The sequence below is a fragment of the Silene latifolia genome, chromosome 11 (assembly GCF_048544455.1).
Source record: "Silene latifolia isolate original U9 population chromosome 11, ASM4854445v1, whole genome shotgun sequence".
NCBI lineage: Eukaryota > Viridiplantae > Streptophyta > Magnoliopsida > Caryophyllales > Caryophyllaceae > Silene > Silene latifolia.
Window position 1 is genome coordinate 157,977,269 of NC_133536.1, and position 16,345 is coordinate 157,993,613.

At 37.6% G+C, this 16,345-nt stretch overlaps 1 protein-coding gene across 2 annotated transcripts; it reads right to left on the reverse strand.

The window, feature by feature from the left end:
* Window positions 1–3,723: 3,723 nt before the first annotated feature.
* On the reverse strand, window positions 3,724–7,519 carry LOC141612002 (root phototropism protein 2). 2 transcript variants are annotated; one of them, XM_074430699.1, is made up of 6 exons: window positions 7,390–7,519; window positions 6,051–6,136; window positions 5,888–5,957; window positions 5,369–5,746; window positions 4,559–5,284; window positions 3,724–4,448 (listed from the first exon to the last, which is right to left on the reverse strand). In XM_074430699.1, exons 2-6 carry the CDS (start codon window positions 6,110–6,112, stop codon window positions 3,957–3,959), a joined length of 1,728 nt encoding a protein of 575 aa, XP_074286800.1. In that variant the 5' UTR covers window positions 6,113–6,136; window positions 7,390–7,519; the 3' UTR covers window positions 3,724–3,956. The 2 variants fall into 2 exon arrangements, with proteins under 2 accessions (XP_074286800.1, XP_074286801.1); XM_074430700.1 differs by lacking the exon at window positions 7,390–7,519 and adding an exon at window positions 7,348–7,366.
* Window positions 7,520–16,345: the final 8,826 nt, after the last annotated feature.

Here is a 16,345-nt window from a genome sequence, read left to right on the forward strand (position 1 = left end):
CCTCCCCGGGGATGACAATTTCGTATCCACTACCGAAGAAAAAATGGCCCTCGAAAAGTTTCTCACCGGAGCAACGCGCAAGCTTATGGGACCAAACACGGTCAAGGCGAACCTTACGGGCATCACCGTGATCCATGACGTCTCGCCTCTCATTAGGACGAGGCCTTTCCTCCTCCTCACCAAAATCATCTCCAAAATCACCACAAGAATCTTCATCCTCCCATTCCTCCGAATCCGAGGATCAACCTCTGGAGAAGGAGACCTAGGACCCTCCGACACGGCCCGCTAGGTCCAAAGATCGGCGAAGACATGTTCACAACAAATTACTAGCAAAGAAAAGAAAAATTCGTTTGTTTACCTTCAAAAGAAAAAGTGCTAGCCGGATCAAAAACTCAAGATTGAAAGAAAAAAGAAGCCCTTCGATTTAGCAAGACGAAAATTTTGAAGAAAATTTGAGAAAATGAAATTAGTGACCAAAATCACGAAAAAAACTGCCCTATTTATAGGGAAAAAGCCCACAACGAAGGGCCAATCGAGCACGCCCATGAAGCAACAGCCAATCAACGAGCAAACACGTGTCGAGCATGCAACCACGGAATGTCAATCGTCGCAACGCTTAAACGTCAATCAATGCAACAGTGACCAAGCGTCTTCAACACGCCCGTTCACATCCCTTCAACTACTCATCTTCCTCAACGAATTCCTAGGTATCCGGTCTCCGCCGGCCACCGATCAACCAAGCTAGGAAGCACGGCCGGGGCAATCAAAATCAACCGGCACTCTCAACCTTGGTCACGGCCGCCGTCATATTCTTTTCCACATCGAGTGCCCTTTACGCATCCATGTGGAGGGGGGATATGGTATACGGCACGACCTAGGATATGGTATACGGCACGGCCTAGCAAGAGCCACGCCGATGCACAAGAAGAAGCCGATCTGAGAAAATTTCTAAAAAAAATACTTGTGCAGAATACATGCTCAACATACATCGGAGCCCATACCACGGCATAGACTACGCTGGGGCAAATTGATGGGGCATATTCTCGCACCGCCGACCAAGTCAACACACCGAGCAAGGTCAAAGATATCCACAACAAGTCAACGACTTAGATAGCCTAGCCGATGCATCCCATCGGCCGCCACACAGGGTCTCGGCGTGACAACACTGCCCGGGGGACACACATCCGCGTACTCATATCCAAGACCCCTCGGCGGCGAGTCAACATTGTCCGCCGGCCTGCCATAGGTCCCTTAGCCGAGGGGTAGATCAGTCTTTCCACCTGCTAGCCACTTGGCCACTTGGCCACTACGCGACAAAAGGTGAAAGTCTATAAATACTCCTCAACCTTCATTGAGGAAAGGATCTCACAATATAACCTAAATACACTATTCATCTGGTAATATCTCCCTTATCTCTCTACAATATATACATAGCCAAGTTACACAGCTTGATCCTTAAAGTTTACTGACTTGAGCGTCGGAGTGAGTACGCTTGGCACACAGCCAAGCCCTCAGTTCGTTCATTGTTGCAGGGAAAGCCGCGAGGGACGATAGGAGCAAGAAGGATTCAGCTCAAGGCATTATTCTACAAGCCACGGGTGGTAACTAATCACTGCTCTGGAATTACACCCGGAACAATAATAATAATAATAATAATAATAATATATAAAACCGATTAATTATTAAATATAACCACGAGGACCAATTATTATAAATACGTAAATAAATGAGCTATGTGAATATTTCAATAAAAATACAATTAAATACTAAATATGACAAAGACATCTAATTATTATAAACTAGTTAATAAATGAGCTTTTTAACCGTTTAAGCATTCAAAATCGGGTCGGAATAAGGTATAAATGCGGGGTAAAAGCTACAAAAATACTACTCATCAATATTGAAGAACATGGAGGATTTTATAAGAAAGGTAGAGTACTTGGCACGGGAAATGCAGCACCACAAATTTGGGAGCACCACCGCCGCTCGACTGGTAACGTCACTTCTACTCTTCATACTCCGGGTTTTGTTGGTATAGTCGCAAAAGAGAATGCCCGACTTAAGCAAGTGGAGACCGAACAATCTCAAAGGATTGCGGAAATAGAGGAGTTCTTGAGTCAACAAGGTTTTGCTACTCAAAATTGTAACCCCGGAGGTGTATCTCAAGCTAGAAATGACTTTGATGATGACGGTGGCGATAATGCTAGGCCTACTCCTACTCCCGTGTATTGATTAGTAGTTATTAGTTGGTTTATGGACTTATTTAGCTTTCTTTGTTGAACACTTGTTTAGTTTAAGTATGTTGTGTACTAAACTTATGTAAACCTTTTATTTTAAGTTAATGCGAAAACGTTGTTTGGAAATCTCGTCTTGAACGAGTTGTGAATTTGTCAAATGTTGGAATTTTCTGTATGTTTGCAGGAAACCGTATGTTATTGATTTATAAGCAATTGGGGGAGCTGGAAACGCTATAAACCTCCTAGAAAATTATTTGCTGCGACGGAATTTGCGACGGATTTTCCGTCGCAGATTTTGACTTTCACGTTGACCTTTGTGTCCACGTGGCCTGAATGAACAGTGTCTTGCGACGGAAAATCCGTCGCAGATTTTGACTTTCATTTGACTTTTGTTTCCACGTGGCCATAATGAATAGTGGCTTGCGACAGATGTTCCGTCGCATATTTTGACTTTCATATTGACTTTTGTGTCTATGTGGCCTGAATGAACAGTGATGTGCGACGAATGTTCCGTCGCAATGTCGGTTTTTGCGACTGGAATTTGCGATGCTTTAACCCGTCACAAATTTTTATTTGTGACGGTATTTCCGTCGCAGAACAAAATTTTGCGACGAAAATCAGCGACGGGCTGTTTCCGTCGCAAATGTTAAATTTGCGACGGGATTTCGTTATTTGCGACGGATTTATCCGTCGCTATGGAAGCTTTTCTTTGTAGTGAACTATCAGTTCCCTACCTGAATTGGACGACTTACAGCAAATTAGGGCTGAACCAGTGGAAGTCATGGACAAGAAGTTAGTCAAGAAGGGTAACAGTGGAGTTCTATACGTTTTGGTAAAGTGGTCAAATTCTACAGAGGCAGATGCAACCTGGGAATCATACGATGACATGAAGAAGAGATTTCCAGATTTCAATTTGGATCCAGCTTGAGGTCAAGCTCTCAAGCTGGTTGTTAGGGGGGGGGGGGTGGATTGATATGAATTAAATAAATACAAGCCACAGGCAGATGAGAGGATAGCAGAATAACAGAAAAAACAGCTGGCTAATTCAGTTAGACAGGCTGTAACAGAATTTGGCGGGAAAGTTTGTTACTTGGATTCTGTTGTATAAATATAGTAGTCTCTGCATTTTATTCCTCGGCTTGATATTTTGTAATAACTTTGTAATAACTCTCTCTCTCTACAATCTTTCTTTGAAATCCTCTGTAATCTTTCCACAACAATTCATTAATAAAAATACCAATTAGATTCCCTTCTCAAATTAGGGTTTCCTATTGTATTTTCATAGCTTTTTCGATTAATTCCTAAAGCTATATATCAGCACGAATAAGGTCGGGTGGGGGAGGCAGGGCGACTCGGCGGGAGGCGGAGGTTGCGCAAAGGAGGGGGTCGGTCGAGAAGGTTTGGTGGCGGCGATAGGGGTAGTGGTTGACGAGAAGAGTCTCGGAAATACGACATGAGCTAACGAAAAAGAAAAAAAAAAAAACAATTTCACTCGCACAAAGCTTTTGATTAGTCTATGAATCACTCTCCATAAATAAACACAATTGACAGTATAACACTCTACAATATAGATAGATATACTTTTGCAAATACAAGACATGTTCAACCAAGAGGAAAAAAGAATACACACATCAACACATATTCAATCACTCCAAAGCACTCCTACATACAGTATATAACTACAGTTTGATGTAAGTCCTCTGAATAATTCACTCCTCTTTAGGAGATTGAAAACCTTCTCTTCCTCGGCTTTGTGAGATCAACTCCGTCATCCAAATGAGAAGTATCCTTAGATCCGTGTTTAAACGGGTTTAACTTGCCTAGTTTCTTCGACACTGACGAGAAAAATGTTGGTTTTTTGGGCATACCATTGTTACTAGCAGAGCTAGGCCTAGAGGTTGTCCCTTGTGTTTTCTGAATATCGGAGATATACATCTTCATTTTCATAAGTTCCGTCCTTAAAGCCTCGTTCTCTTTAACCAAGGACACATCAGCCTGCAACTGGCCTCTTGTTGTCACAGCATCAGGAGGATTTCCTTCATTGGCACCGCTCCTGAGCTTCAGCTGATCGTAGTACAGGGCGTGAAGAACGATCTGAACAGGAAGTCGCTTGTTCTGTGAGGCATGGAGACGTGCTTCATACGATAGTTTTAGGGAGTCCATTGAACTACAAACCTTCTCCCTTTCTATCTCGTCCAAGTTTGGATGAGCCTGCATACAATGAAACAATCGTCCATCTTAATAAGATTCGAACAGGTGGAGCCACAAGGGATAATGTTATATACAACTCGAGAATTATAGGTAAGTTATAGGGTACTCACTTTCAAATAAATGTCGATTGCTCGATACAGGTCATCATCAGTCCGTCTAGCACCCTTGGGAACAAGGTTGGCAATACCATTGAACTTAGAAATGCTGAGTTCAGCATAAGTTGCAATTTCTGCAAGATAAGAATCAACAGTCTTTGCAACCCTTTGCATTGCAGTAGAGCATCCTTCTTTGAAGCTGCCGCCGTTAAACACGTCCACACTCTTCTCCTTTGCCACGAATCCCGACACTACTCTTCTTACACTCTCGAGATCAAACAGACTTTCTCCATCATAAGTGAACGACAGCACGAGAAGGTCATCAACAGTGACATGCTCTAAAATTGCTGATACTCTCTTTTCTAGCTCATTTTTACAGCTAGAAGATGCCTTAAGGAATATAGCACACCTCAGAAGGGAGCAAAGGAAATTTATAGGAAAAGCGGCCTTTTCGGAGGGTAAAAGGGCAATGATTGACTCAAGGAGATCTCGTTGTTGTAGCCTGATCTCGGAATTTAGTGGGTCTGATGACTTGATCCCGTTTCCAGAGTGATCTCTGACCAAATCCCTGAGAGATCTCTCAGCATATGTGATAATGGCACTGGAAATAGTAAGGGTTTTTGCGCCACGTGATCGCATTGCATCTAAAACCTTCTGGAAGGAGACTACGCCGAGTATTGATAGCTCTTCCGTCCACCAGTTTGGTGGTGTGCGGCTAGGGAGATTAGCCTCACTGCAAGCCTGAATTTTCAAAGAAAGAAATAAGATACTCCGTATTCTATAAAATGGGGAGATGATCATACAGGGTACAAGAAGTAAGCGAACCTTGATGCTAATGACATCGATGCTTCTCTGGACTAAACCAAGGTCTAAGGCCATGGGAAGGAGATCTTCACACGTCTTCAGAACAATAATAGCCCCAGAAAGGTTAGCCAAGGCTACTTGACTAAGGAAATCGTCCGTTCTTGAGGCGAGATTGTTCTCGCAGTACTTGTCTATCATCTGCAAATACTCAGCTGCACACCTAAGAGCAGCGACATTGTGAACAGTTATCTCGAAATTGACACCATAACAGAACTTAGCGGCCTTTTCAAAGATGTCGGCTCCTCCTGGGATATCGGATAGATCAATTCTGGCTAGATCGGGTTCTTTTGATTCCAAAATCAGTTGTCTTATGTAATTGCTCTTAGCCACCAACATGAACTGCAATTCAATATACATCAATTTAGGCCTTTAAAATCTTTACAAAGCAAGGATTGTGACACGATGTGGCAACCTCGTTTTAATACTATAATAACATTAGAAGCTAAGTAGTTAGTTAAGAGTGATTAATGTATGTGATACCTTATGAAGAGAAAATCTTGCAACTCCAACTTCAATAATGATATCAGTTGGAATTTCTTGAGAGAATACCCTATCAAAGTTTAACCAAACCCAAATGAGCAAATGTAAATATGTAATACAACCAAGCTTGATGTTTTAACAGTAAAATAAAATGGAATATTACCATTGGTCGGTCCTCTCCATAGCAAGCGAACGACGACGGGGATTTAACGCGGGTGTAGTCATAATGTTGTTCTTCAGTCTTTTTTGCTGAAAATCACAACATTACTAGTAGTGTTAACCTTAAGTTTTAGGATTCAAACATTTATATTGTTTACCATAACCTTAAAATATTCATGTCCCACTGTCAACATTATTTTGAACACAATAATGACTTCACCGGGCAACTAAATACTAAAAGGAAAATGGTGAATTTCACACAATAGTATTATCAGGACTTGTCACAAAAGAAACGTATGATAAATTAGGATGAAAATTTAAAGTAAGCTAACAAAGATGAGAAGTTAGCTAAAAATTAAAGGTCAATAAGTTTTGCAATCAAAATCTTTTTGTATGTCAGTCTTTTTTTTACCGAACAAACTCCGAGTAACCATATCTCTTGGCCACGACTTCCAATCAAACTTGACAATTCTTTTTTTCAAATCGTACTTTAGGTGAATGATTTGGAAAAAAAAAAAAAAATCGTCATTCTGAGCTTGTACACGAGTTGTGGCCATTTAAAGTTTTTCGGTTAAAAAAATTGAGTATTTCATGCAAGTTTCAAATCTCGGAGTACCGCGTGAATTTTTCGAAATGATTATATTTGTTGGCAATTTTTTATTTCAACTAGCTAAAACGCTGATTACCAAAAACTTTTAAGAAAATAATTCGCTAAATAATGGTCGAAATATATTTAGCCAAATAAACTAGTTGAAATGCATCACAATTCACAAATAGATCCTAGGATTCCTTTTCAATTTCAAGTATATTGCTCTTATTTCATCTTAACCCAGGGATAATAATGTTACTTTATCAATTTTTTGTTAAAGGAGACAATATAAAAATTCAATTTCTTTGAAATGGAGGAAATTACTTGATAAAACTGAGAAGCATGTGGAATTTAAATTACTATATATATTGAACCAAAGAAATAAGGTTAAATACAAAACTAAGTATAAATATGACTTCCTAGACATTGTTGCAAATTTACAACAAGAATAACTCATTAAACATTTACATGTGACCGGTGACCCTATAGAAAATGTGAAAATCATGCTAACAAATCGCATCAACTGATTATTATGGAGTCATTTTGAATTATTCCAACATATAAAACAAATTAAACACACTATACCTCTATACAAACAAATAAAAAACTTTGGAAACAAAAAAAAAAAACACACTACTCCGTAGTAGAAACTTAACTAGAAACTAGTAATAACATGAAGTATGTAAATGAAGAGCTAAAAGCAGAAAAATACATGAAAAGGAGTATTATTGAATTGAATGAAGAAGAGGGTGACCTTAGATTGGAAAAGTAGTGGCAAGGAATGAAGTAGTTGGAGGTTGTATGTAGAGAGATAGAAGAGTGAAGATTATTGTTAAATGTTGAATGAAAGTGAATGAAGTTTGGGAGTTTGTAGAAGCCTCAAATAAGCATAGTAGTAGTACATTGTTTTACTTTAATCTCTAAATAATGAGATGTTTACGTTTGGTGGGACAATCATTGTCTAATACACTTTGCATGGCTAGGGACTACGTTCCTCCAATTGCGACTCTTTTTTTACCTATTTACTTCCTTATCATAAACACCTTAACTCCTTAACTTGTTTGGCTTTACTCCTTTTCTGTCGTCTCCCTAACTAGTGCTTCTACTCGCGCCAATGTGATTCTCACAAGTCACAACTCACAATTTGGGATGACTGGCTTTTTATGAGTATATAATAACACATCATAAATTCTTATTTAAAATAGAAGTAGTTATTATTCTTAAAATTCAATTAGAAGTGACAAATATAAAATATCTAGGGACTAGCATGTTAAACACTTGTTTCTATTAATATCGTTTCACTCAAAATGACAATAAACTCAACAATATTGATTAGGCTGATATCATCTTTAGACTGATAGAGTAAGACTTGTCCAACTCGTCGTTTGATAGTGGTCAATAATATTATGTAACCTTTATATTATCAGAAGGTTGAATAATTTTATTTAAAAATTAGAGATTAAATTAAATATCGACAAATACAAGCATTTGTATTACTCTTAAGTTTGATTATTGCAAAGTCATTTGTACACTAACCTCAAAGTTGGTTCAATTAGAAATAAGGTGGTGTTTAGTTAGAGCTTTTGGAATACATTGGAATGAATTCAATCCATCTATTTTTTTTCATGATATTAACTAGGAGTGTTTCATACTTTGAACAATCTTAAGATCCTCTCCATTTCCTAAAAGAAACAGAGGGTCTATTTCCTCTTAACGCTCAATATTTCATCTAACGATTAAATTTTTATAACGAAAAACAAAGGAAAAATATAATGGAAAAATAAATCCTTTATTTCGTTTAGGAAATGAAGAAAATCCAAACTCGTTTCAAAGTATTACACGTTAATGACTAAGCCTCAAACCTCCCCCTAGCATAATACTCCGTATCATTTTTTTGACCAAACTACCTCTATATACAGTTGGTCATCTTATTTAAGACCGTCTTAACTAATGTAATACATACCTCTCACAACCTACTTTTATTTCTACCTCTATTTTATTCTGGTATAAGAGTTATCTTAAAATTGGCTGATATAATATAAATACTAATCACATTATATTACAATGCAGCCCAAAAGACGACAAAGCAATATTAAAAAAAAAAATACTCGTAACTCGTCTGTTTTATGACATCATAATGTAATAAAATAATTTAAATTTCTTACTCTTTTTTTGTGACACTATTTAATTTCATTTGGAATTAAGTTGAGTATCACTATAAAGTGACAAAGTTTCATCTTAATTTTATCACTGTAATATTCACTTTATCTCAAACTCGATATCATGATTTAACACATGTTAATTTTGTGCTCAAACTAGTCGAATTTGAATCGGGGTTACTCTTAATTTTGACATGTAACTATGTTTTAAATCGAGCGAGTACAATTTTTCGAATTTTTAAAGGTATTTTAGAGCGGGAAGGAGGAGGTACAAATCCTGGTCGAGTAAATGCAAGCTCATCATAACTATTTCATGACCCTTGGCTTATTGCTTTTGGTATATTCTGTCCATTTTTTACAATTTTATTTTCCAACTAACCTTTAACTTATGGCTATACTTTTTGATGAGTATACTCTTAGAATTCATACTTAGTTTGACGAAAATAAATACAAATAATTAAGTCAAGTATAATTAGGTTTTTTCATCTCTAATTTTTTTTTTTTTTTTTTTTTTGACAGTCAAGAGAATAACTTATAATATCCCAATGGTTACAAAGTAAGCTATTCGACAAAATAGCACCAAAAAACAGTTGAAATACATTTAGGGGTTGATTGGTTGACCTTAAAAAGAACATGAAAAGTGGAAGTTCATAAATTAAAAAAAAGTTTTTTTTTTTGGGTGCTAAAGAGGGGCTAAGCCCCAAATTAAAAAAAGTTTTGTAAAAATGTGGAAAATTGTACTCCCAATGAAATGCAATTCATATAAAAATGTAGGCTATATTAGACCTGGCAAAAGTATACCGAACCCGAAAAACCGATCGAAAATACCTGAATCGACACCTGACCGTACACCCGAAAGGTATAACTAAGCTTCACCCCGAAACCTGAATCTACCTGAATTGATTCGAAATCGAACCGAATTTGAAATATCCGAAATAGACCCAAAATCGAATGAACCTGAACTGTTTCAACCAGAATTGTTTTAATCCGAACCGATATATACCTGAACCGATTTCAACCCGTACATTGATGACAGAAGCCAAGCATTGAAACCCGAAATGACCCGAATGTACCTAGGCGTCACATCAAGGGTGTCCTTTTGTACATGAGTGTCACCCATTTGACGTCAATGAATTAATATTATATCGTAGCTATACAAAAAAACATTATTTATTACTTTTTTAAAAAAATATTTTTCGTATTATATCCAATGTTTTGAATAAAGACCTAATCCATTGACATCCGATCCGATTATAACCTGACTCGAATCTCATTTGGTCTGATATTAACCCGACTCGAACTTTATTTTCACCGATATTAACCCAACTCGAACCTGAACCGATCCGAAATATCTACAACCGATTAAAAGTCAAAACTGAATCCAACCCGAATTGAACCGAACTGAAATCGAAAAAAAAGATAAACCGAAATAACCTGATCCGAAATAACCCGAACCGAAACTGATCCGATTGACCCGTTTGCCACCTCTAGGCTATATTGGTCACCAATCAATTTTGGGAAATTTCCATGAATTAGATGAGGGAGTTTATTTCCCATGTGTTTGTATATATTATGTTACTGTATTTTGTAATTCTGGTATTAATAAATGACCCCTTAATATATTTGATGTATTTATCGATCACCTAAACGTTTTTCTTGTAATATATTAAGGGTTTTTTAACCTATGCCCAATGGGCATAGGATAAAAAATTAAAAAAAGGAAAGAATTGAATGATGTTTATATGTGAAATTGGAATATCATATTACTTTTACTTTTCTTTACAATAAATACATTCATTTCTTTTCTTTTTGGTTTTTTTATCCTATGCTCAGTGGACATAGGTTAGAAAAATCGATATATTAATTATGCTTTGATTTCTATACTAATTTAATTATATAGGACATACTTTTTCTCGTACGTTACCATAGAAGTCAATCAAGCCATTATTCAATAACAATACAAGTTGGTTACAATGATCGATGGTGGAGTCACTATGATCACAACCACAAAATTCTTTAGATTTGGTAGTACAATTATATTATTGCCATCATTTCCACGAAAAGACAGTTTGATCGCAGACATTATTTAATACTTAGCGAGTATTTATTTAAAACCCTGATATCCGTTTTAGTTTTAAAACAGATTTATTCATATAAATATTATGTGATGAGGATAGTTGTCTAGGTAATAGTAAAAGTTTGTCTTATTATCGTCAAGTGGTACTAATTAAATCCGTTTTATCTTAAAACGAACACGGACGTTTGAAGGAAAACAAGACGATTAGATATCTATCGAGCATTTATAGTGCATTTTCGGTTAATAGAATAAAAATTCCTAAAATATGCTTTCAAATCTCCAACCATCAATTGATTTAAAGATGAATCCTCGCTCGATTTGAAACCGATCCGGCTCAGTTGCATGATTTCTCCCATGAAATGATCGAAGGAACATAGAAACAGAGTAGAAGTGTAGGTTCAATTATTGCAAGAATGAGAGCCACAAATCGCAATCAAAGGGACTTTTTTCTGAAATGAAGATTTGAATAAAGGTATTGTCGGAATGGAATGACTGTAAATCGTAGATCATAGGCTAAGGTTGATCCACGCTAGACCCGGCACACGGGTAGATTACTGTCCTTCTCTTGACAAGTCACATGCATTACCCTACACTTTTACTGCTACAAAATACTTGTTCTCCGGAACTTAATTTCGCGCTATCTTTGAGATTTAAGATTTTGTTTGAAATGCCCAATTTTTTTTTCCAAAAATTTTAAAGGTTATAACTCGTGTTTACAAGCTCAGAAAGTGATCATTTTTTTCAAACCGATCATCTTTTCGATAACTAAGACTTTAAAAAAAAATTATTGAGTTCGTGACCAAGAGATATTGTCACTCAAAGTTTGTTCGTTCAAAAAAAACCTTGGCGTACAAAAACTCCTAGCCAGAGTAGCCCCGGGATCCAAATACAACAATTTTTTTGCAAAGCGTAGTTCTCAGGAAAATGATCGATTTGAAAAAAAACTGTTATTTTCTAAACTCGTAAACACGAGTTATGACCTTTTAAAATTTTTGGATAAAAAAATTGGTCATTTTGAACAAAACGTCAAATTTCAAGGGTCACCGTGTATTTTCCATAATTTTATTGAGAAAAAAAGAGGTGGATTTAATACAAATGTCGTGTGACATGTGGCAGTTTATCAGCCAAATATCCTGGATTCCGAACCAATCATCTTCTAAGTTTCAAGATATACGACACTTATCTACACTTTACACTGTTGGAAAGTTATGTTTAGTACAAATACGTGACGTCGAGTGACCACAAATTCTTAAAAAACATTGTAGTATACCAAACTCGGACAAATTTTTGGGTTCACTCCATTAATCATATCGTAATTAATGATGCAAATAATATAAAGGGTTAGATAAATATTTCCTCCAATTCACTCTTTTCTTCCCTATTTTCTAAAACAGATTATTCAGATTTTCTTCTTCTTTCCTTTTTGAGAAAGTTTTTATTAATATTATACTCTTGCCTCTCTCCACTCATCAAACCCTACTATATCCTTTATTAATATTTAATTCTAATTATTCTTACCTCTCTCCAATAAGGCAATAACCAAACCCCACTCATCTCCTTTATTAATATTTAATCCTAATTATTCACACCTCTCTCCAATTCTCAAACCTCACTCATATCTTTATCAATATTATACTCCCCGCCCTTAATCTCCGTTCCCACTTCAAAGGGGAAGAAAAGAGTGGATGAGAGGGAGTACAATTTAGTGGGTTGTATTTAAGCAACTAAAAAAGAAATAAATAATTAATATATGCATTAATTGTATTGATCTATGTGTAATTTACTCTCTAATTTCTAAATTAATGTCAAATATAGAAGGGTATTAAATGCTTAAATACAACTTTCCGATAATAAAAAAGAAAGCTTTAACCAATTACTAAGATTTATCATTTAATCATACATACAAGTATATCACAAATTCTTGTTTCAGATACACTTTTCATCTTATTTTTCAAATGGACATATGTGACCATTATTTTATACTCCCTCCAAATTAAAGTATTTGTCCCATTTCATTAAAATACAAGACTCATATAATAGGAAAATAGGGCAACACTTTAATTTGGAGGGAGTAGTTAAATGTAACCACAATGGTATATGCAGTGTTACAGCTTATGGTAACTGGTTTTTCAATAGTGGTCACATTTAACTGTAAAATGGTTATAAAATTCCGTCTTATTATTTCAGACAAAAAAGGCTCGTCTGAAACAAGACGCACTATACATATATAGTCACCAATATACATAAAAGTATTCATTTATTCCTTTATTTTTAGATTTTCTATTATTTATTAATCCCTCCTGATCTAATTGTTGGTTTCCTTTCTTTTGGGCACCAAAATTAATGAAATGAATTTAGATCACACAAAACACCCTACCCCATATGGAATTGAATTTGGACCACACAAAACTTACCAAAAAAAGGAAAGAGGAACCAACACCCGACTAGCATCGAAAAGGAAAGACGAACCAACAATCAGACTAGGAGGGAGTATTTATTTATCTTTAAACTTCGCAAGTTGGGATATAAGAGCATCCGCAAAGATGAGGCTCCCCATATTTTCTCTTTCATTTTTTTATTCGTTCATCTCATTTTTTACTAACATTTCCATTTACCCTTCCCAATTCATATCTACATCTATGCAAATATGAGGTTCCCCAACACATACCCAAATATATGAGAACCGCTTAAAAGAACACAAATTATCCTTCTTATTTTTTTTTGGGATCTCCTCTGAAAATGGCGGATCCTCTAATTAAGGGGAAGTGTGTGCAATAACGAGGCTCTCCATTTGAGGAGAAAAAGGACATATGAGGAGACACCACCCCTGTAACACTACGGATTTTCCTTGGTGACTACTCGACCGAGTAGCGCCTACTCGGCCGAGTAGTGCTGAGGTTGTGTGTTGTTTTGGTTCTGCCGAGGAACACTCGGCCGAGTATAGTTAACACTCGACCGAGTATGGGACACTCGGCCGAGTACACACTTACTCGACGAGTGTCCCGGTTTGGCGGAGTGTTATTTCGACGGTTTGATTAGGGAATGTTTAGGGTATTTTATATTTTCGCGTCAGTTTCTAATATCATTTGAAAGCTTTATCATTCTACGATCTCTCCCTAATCATCCTCATATCTCGTTGTGTGTGCAAATCGTCGTGATCCTTGCGTGTAGTCTCTTATTCTACTGTTGGTAAGTTTCATTCCCTTGTCATTTGTATTCTTTTGGGGTTACTGTATATATGGAATTGGGGAAAATGGGATTGTGCAATGTGTAATTGTAGTATGTGATTATTGTTGTAGGTGACGACGTGATATTTGTTATGCATTTGTATGGTCGATTACAGCATAGCGGGTTGCGAAAAGGTAGGGTTTCCCCCTACTCAGTACTGTTAATTGATTGAGATTACTATTGTATTGTAATTGTTGTTATCTGCTGATCATCGGAGTATGGGTGTTGTGGTGACGGTGGTGAGGAGATTGTGTTGTGACAGCTGTGATGCTGTGGTTTGTGTGATTGTGGTGGAGTCACTTGCGGGAGTGGCTTCACACCCTAGTTCGCCCTCCGTGGAACCCGCCATGGGAGGGGATGTGCACATTAAGGGACAGGGATTGTTAGTCGCTCGGTGATGAGCTGGACTAGGTGGGGATGGGCTGCGGTCACCCACTGGCGGCGAGGATTACCTGTTGCGATGGGTAATCTGGCAGGGCTACACACTTCGGTGTAGTCGGTTACTGTGCGTGAGATCGATGATCAGCTAGCGGTAATGTTGTTGTCTTATATTGATTGAGTAGTACTGACCCCGTGTTGTTGTTTTGTAAAACCTGCGGTGATCCATTCGGGGATGGTGAGCAGATTGTGACAGGTGATACATTTATTGAGCTTGGGGGCAGCCATGGGAGAGTCACCACGCTGGATTAGATGACACCATCACGAGCTTTAGTTATTGTTTTGGTAGTTGTTGCCATTTGGATAATTCGTTTACTAGATCTTGGAGACTATGTAACCTTTATAATTACCGTACGTTAATATATGTGTTTGGACTGTTGCTTTTGATATATACTAACCTCGGGCAACCGAGATGGTAACAACCTTTCATGCTGGGGTAGTCCTGGTAAGGTACCTTGGTATGAGGGGGTGTTACAACCCCACCTTTGTGGATACTCTAAGGTTGAAATATCTCCTCTCTTATTAGTATTTACTCCTTCCATACCAATCCAAAGCTAACATTGACTTTTTCATACTTGCCGAGACACGTTTTGCAACGTGAATATCTTTAGTTACACATTATTAAAAATTATAAAAAATTGATATTCTTGTTAATAATATAAGGGAGAGTATAACTGAATGAGATGATTATTATTAATGAGTCGGTTACATTATATAGTAAACCGTCTTGGAAGATAATCCAAGAATATTCCTAATATTCTATAGGATATTATTATGATACCCATAATAATATCTTTACTAATATCTTATACTAACTAATATCTCTAATACACCCCCTCGGTCAAAACGGTAGTTAACGGATACTTTGACTGGACGAAAAAAGAATAGTCGATGATGCCACGTAGAGGAGCCGAGTTGATCGTTGTCGACGCTTAAACCGGATATAGTAGCTTGCGCTTGTCTGGATCATGCCATTAGTAGAGCCACACAGAATTAACACTAATCGAAACTAATTGTGCACGAGCGTCGAAACTACTCGTGAGACACAAAACTAAAATGTCAAGGTCCATGAGGGCCGAAGCAAACTCGTAAAACACCGACAACATAAAAAAAACAAATGGTGCACGAGGGCCGGAGCAAACTCGTAAAACACCGGTACGGTGAGGGCCGAAGCAAACTGATCAACCGTACAAACAAAATAAAAACAATAATACTAAACCAAATAACAAAGCACACGTCCAAACTCTTCGTTTCGGTTGCGGCTGCTAGTACAACCGACAATGACATACCACCCGACCCGTTTGGTAGGTGTGGTTAGCGGGCGAACCCGAGGCGGACGAGGAGAAGACGTTGACGACGCGGACGTGGCAGAAGTTTAGCACGGTGGCGGTTGCCGAAGCAAACATGGCAGAGAGAGTTGCCGTAGCAACTATAGACGAAGAGCAAGTTTGATGGTGGTGGCGGCGTGAATGGAACAACAAGGCGGCCATCAGCAGCATAACAACATGATAAACGATGGGAGGGTGGAGAAATTTATTATTTTCCTAATATTATAATCTAGGGTTTCGGTGGTAGGTGGTCTGGTGGAGGGTGTGACGGGGTTTGTAATACTCCGTATTTATGGTCTTGGGGGTACTCTATCGAGTAGCCCTTACTCTGTCGAGTAGGGGTGTGTCGCAGAATAAAATAGTTTCTGACCTGTTGGGCACTCGATCGAGTAGCTGGGGCACTCGATCGAGTAGGGGGGTACTCGATCGAGTACCTTGGGTACTCGATCGAGTGTCCGGTTTATCGGGGGTTTTTCTCGG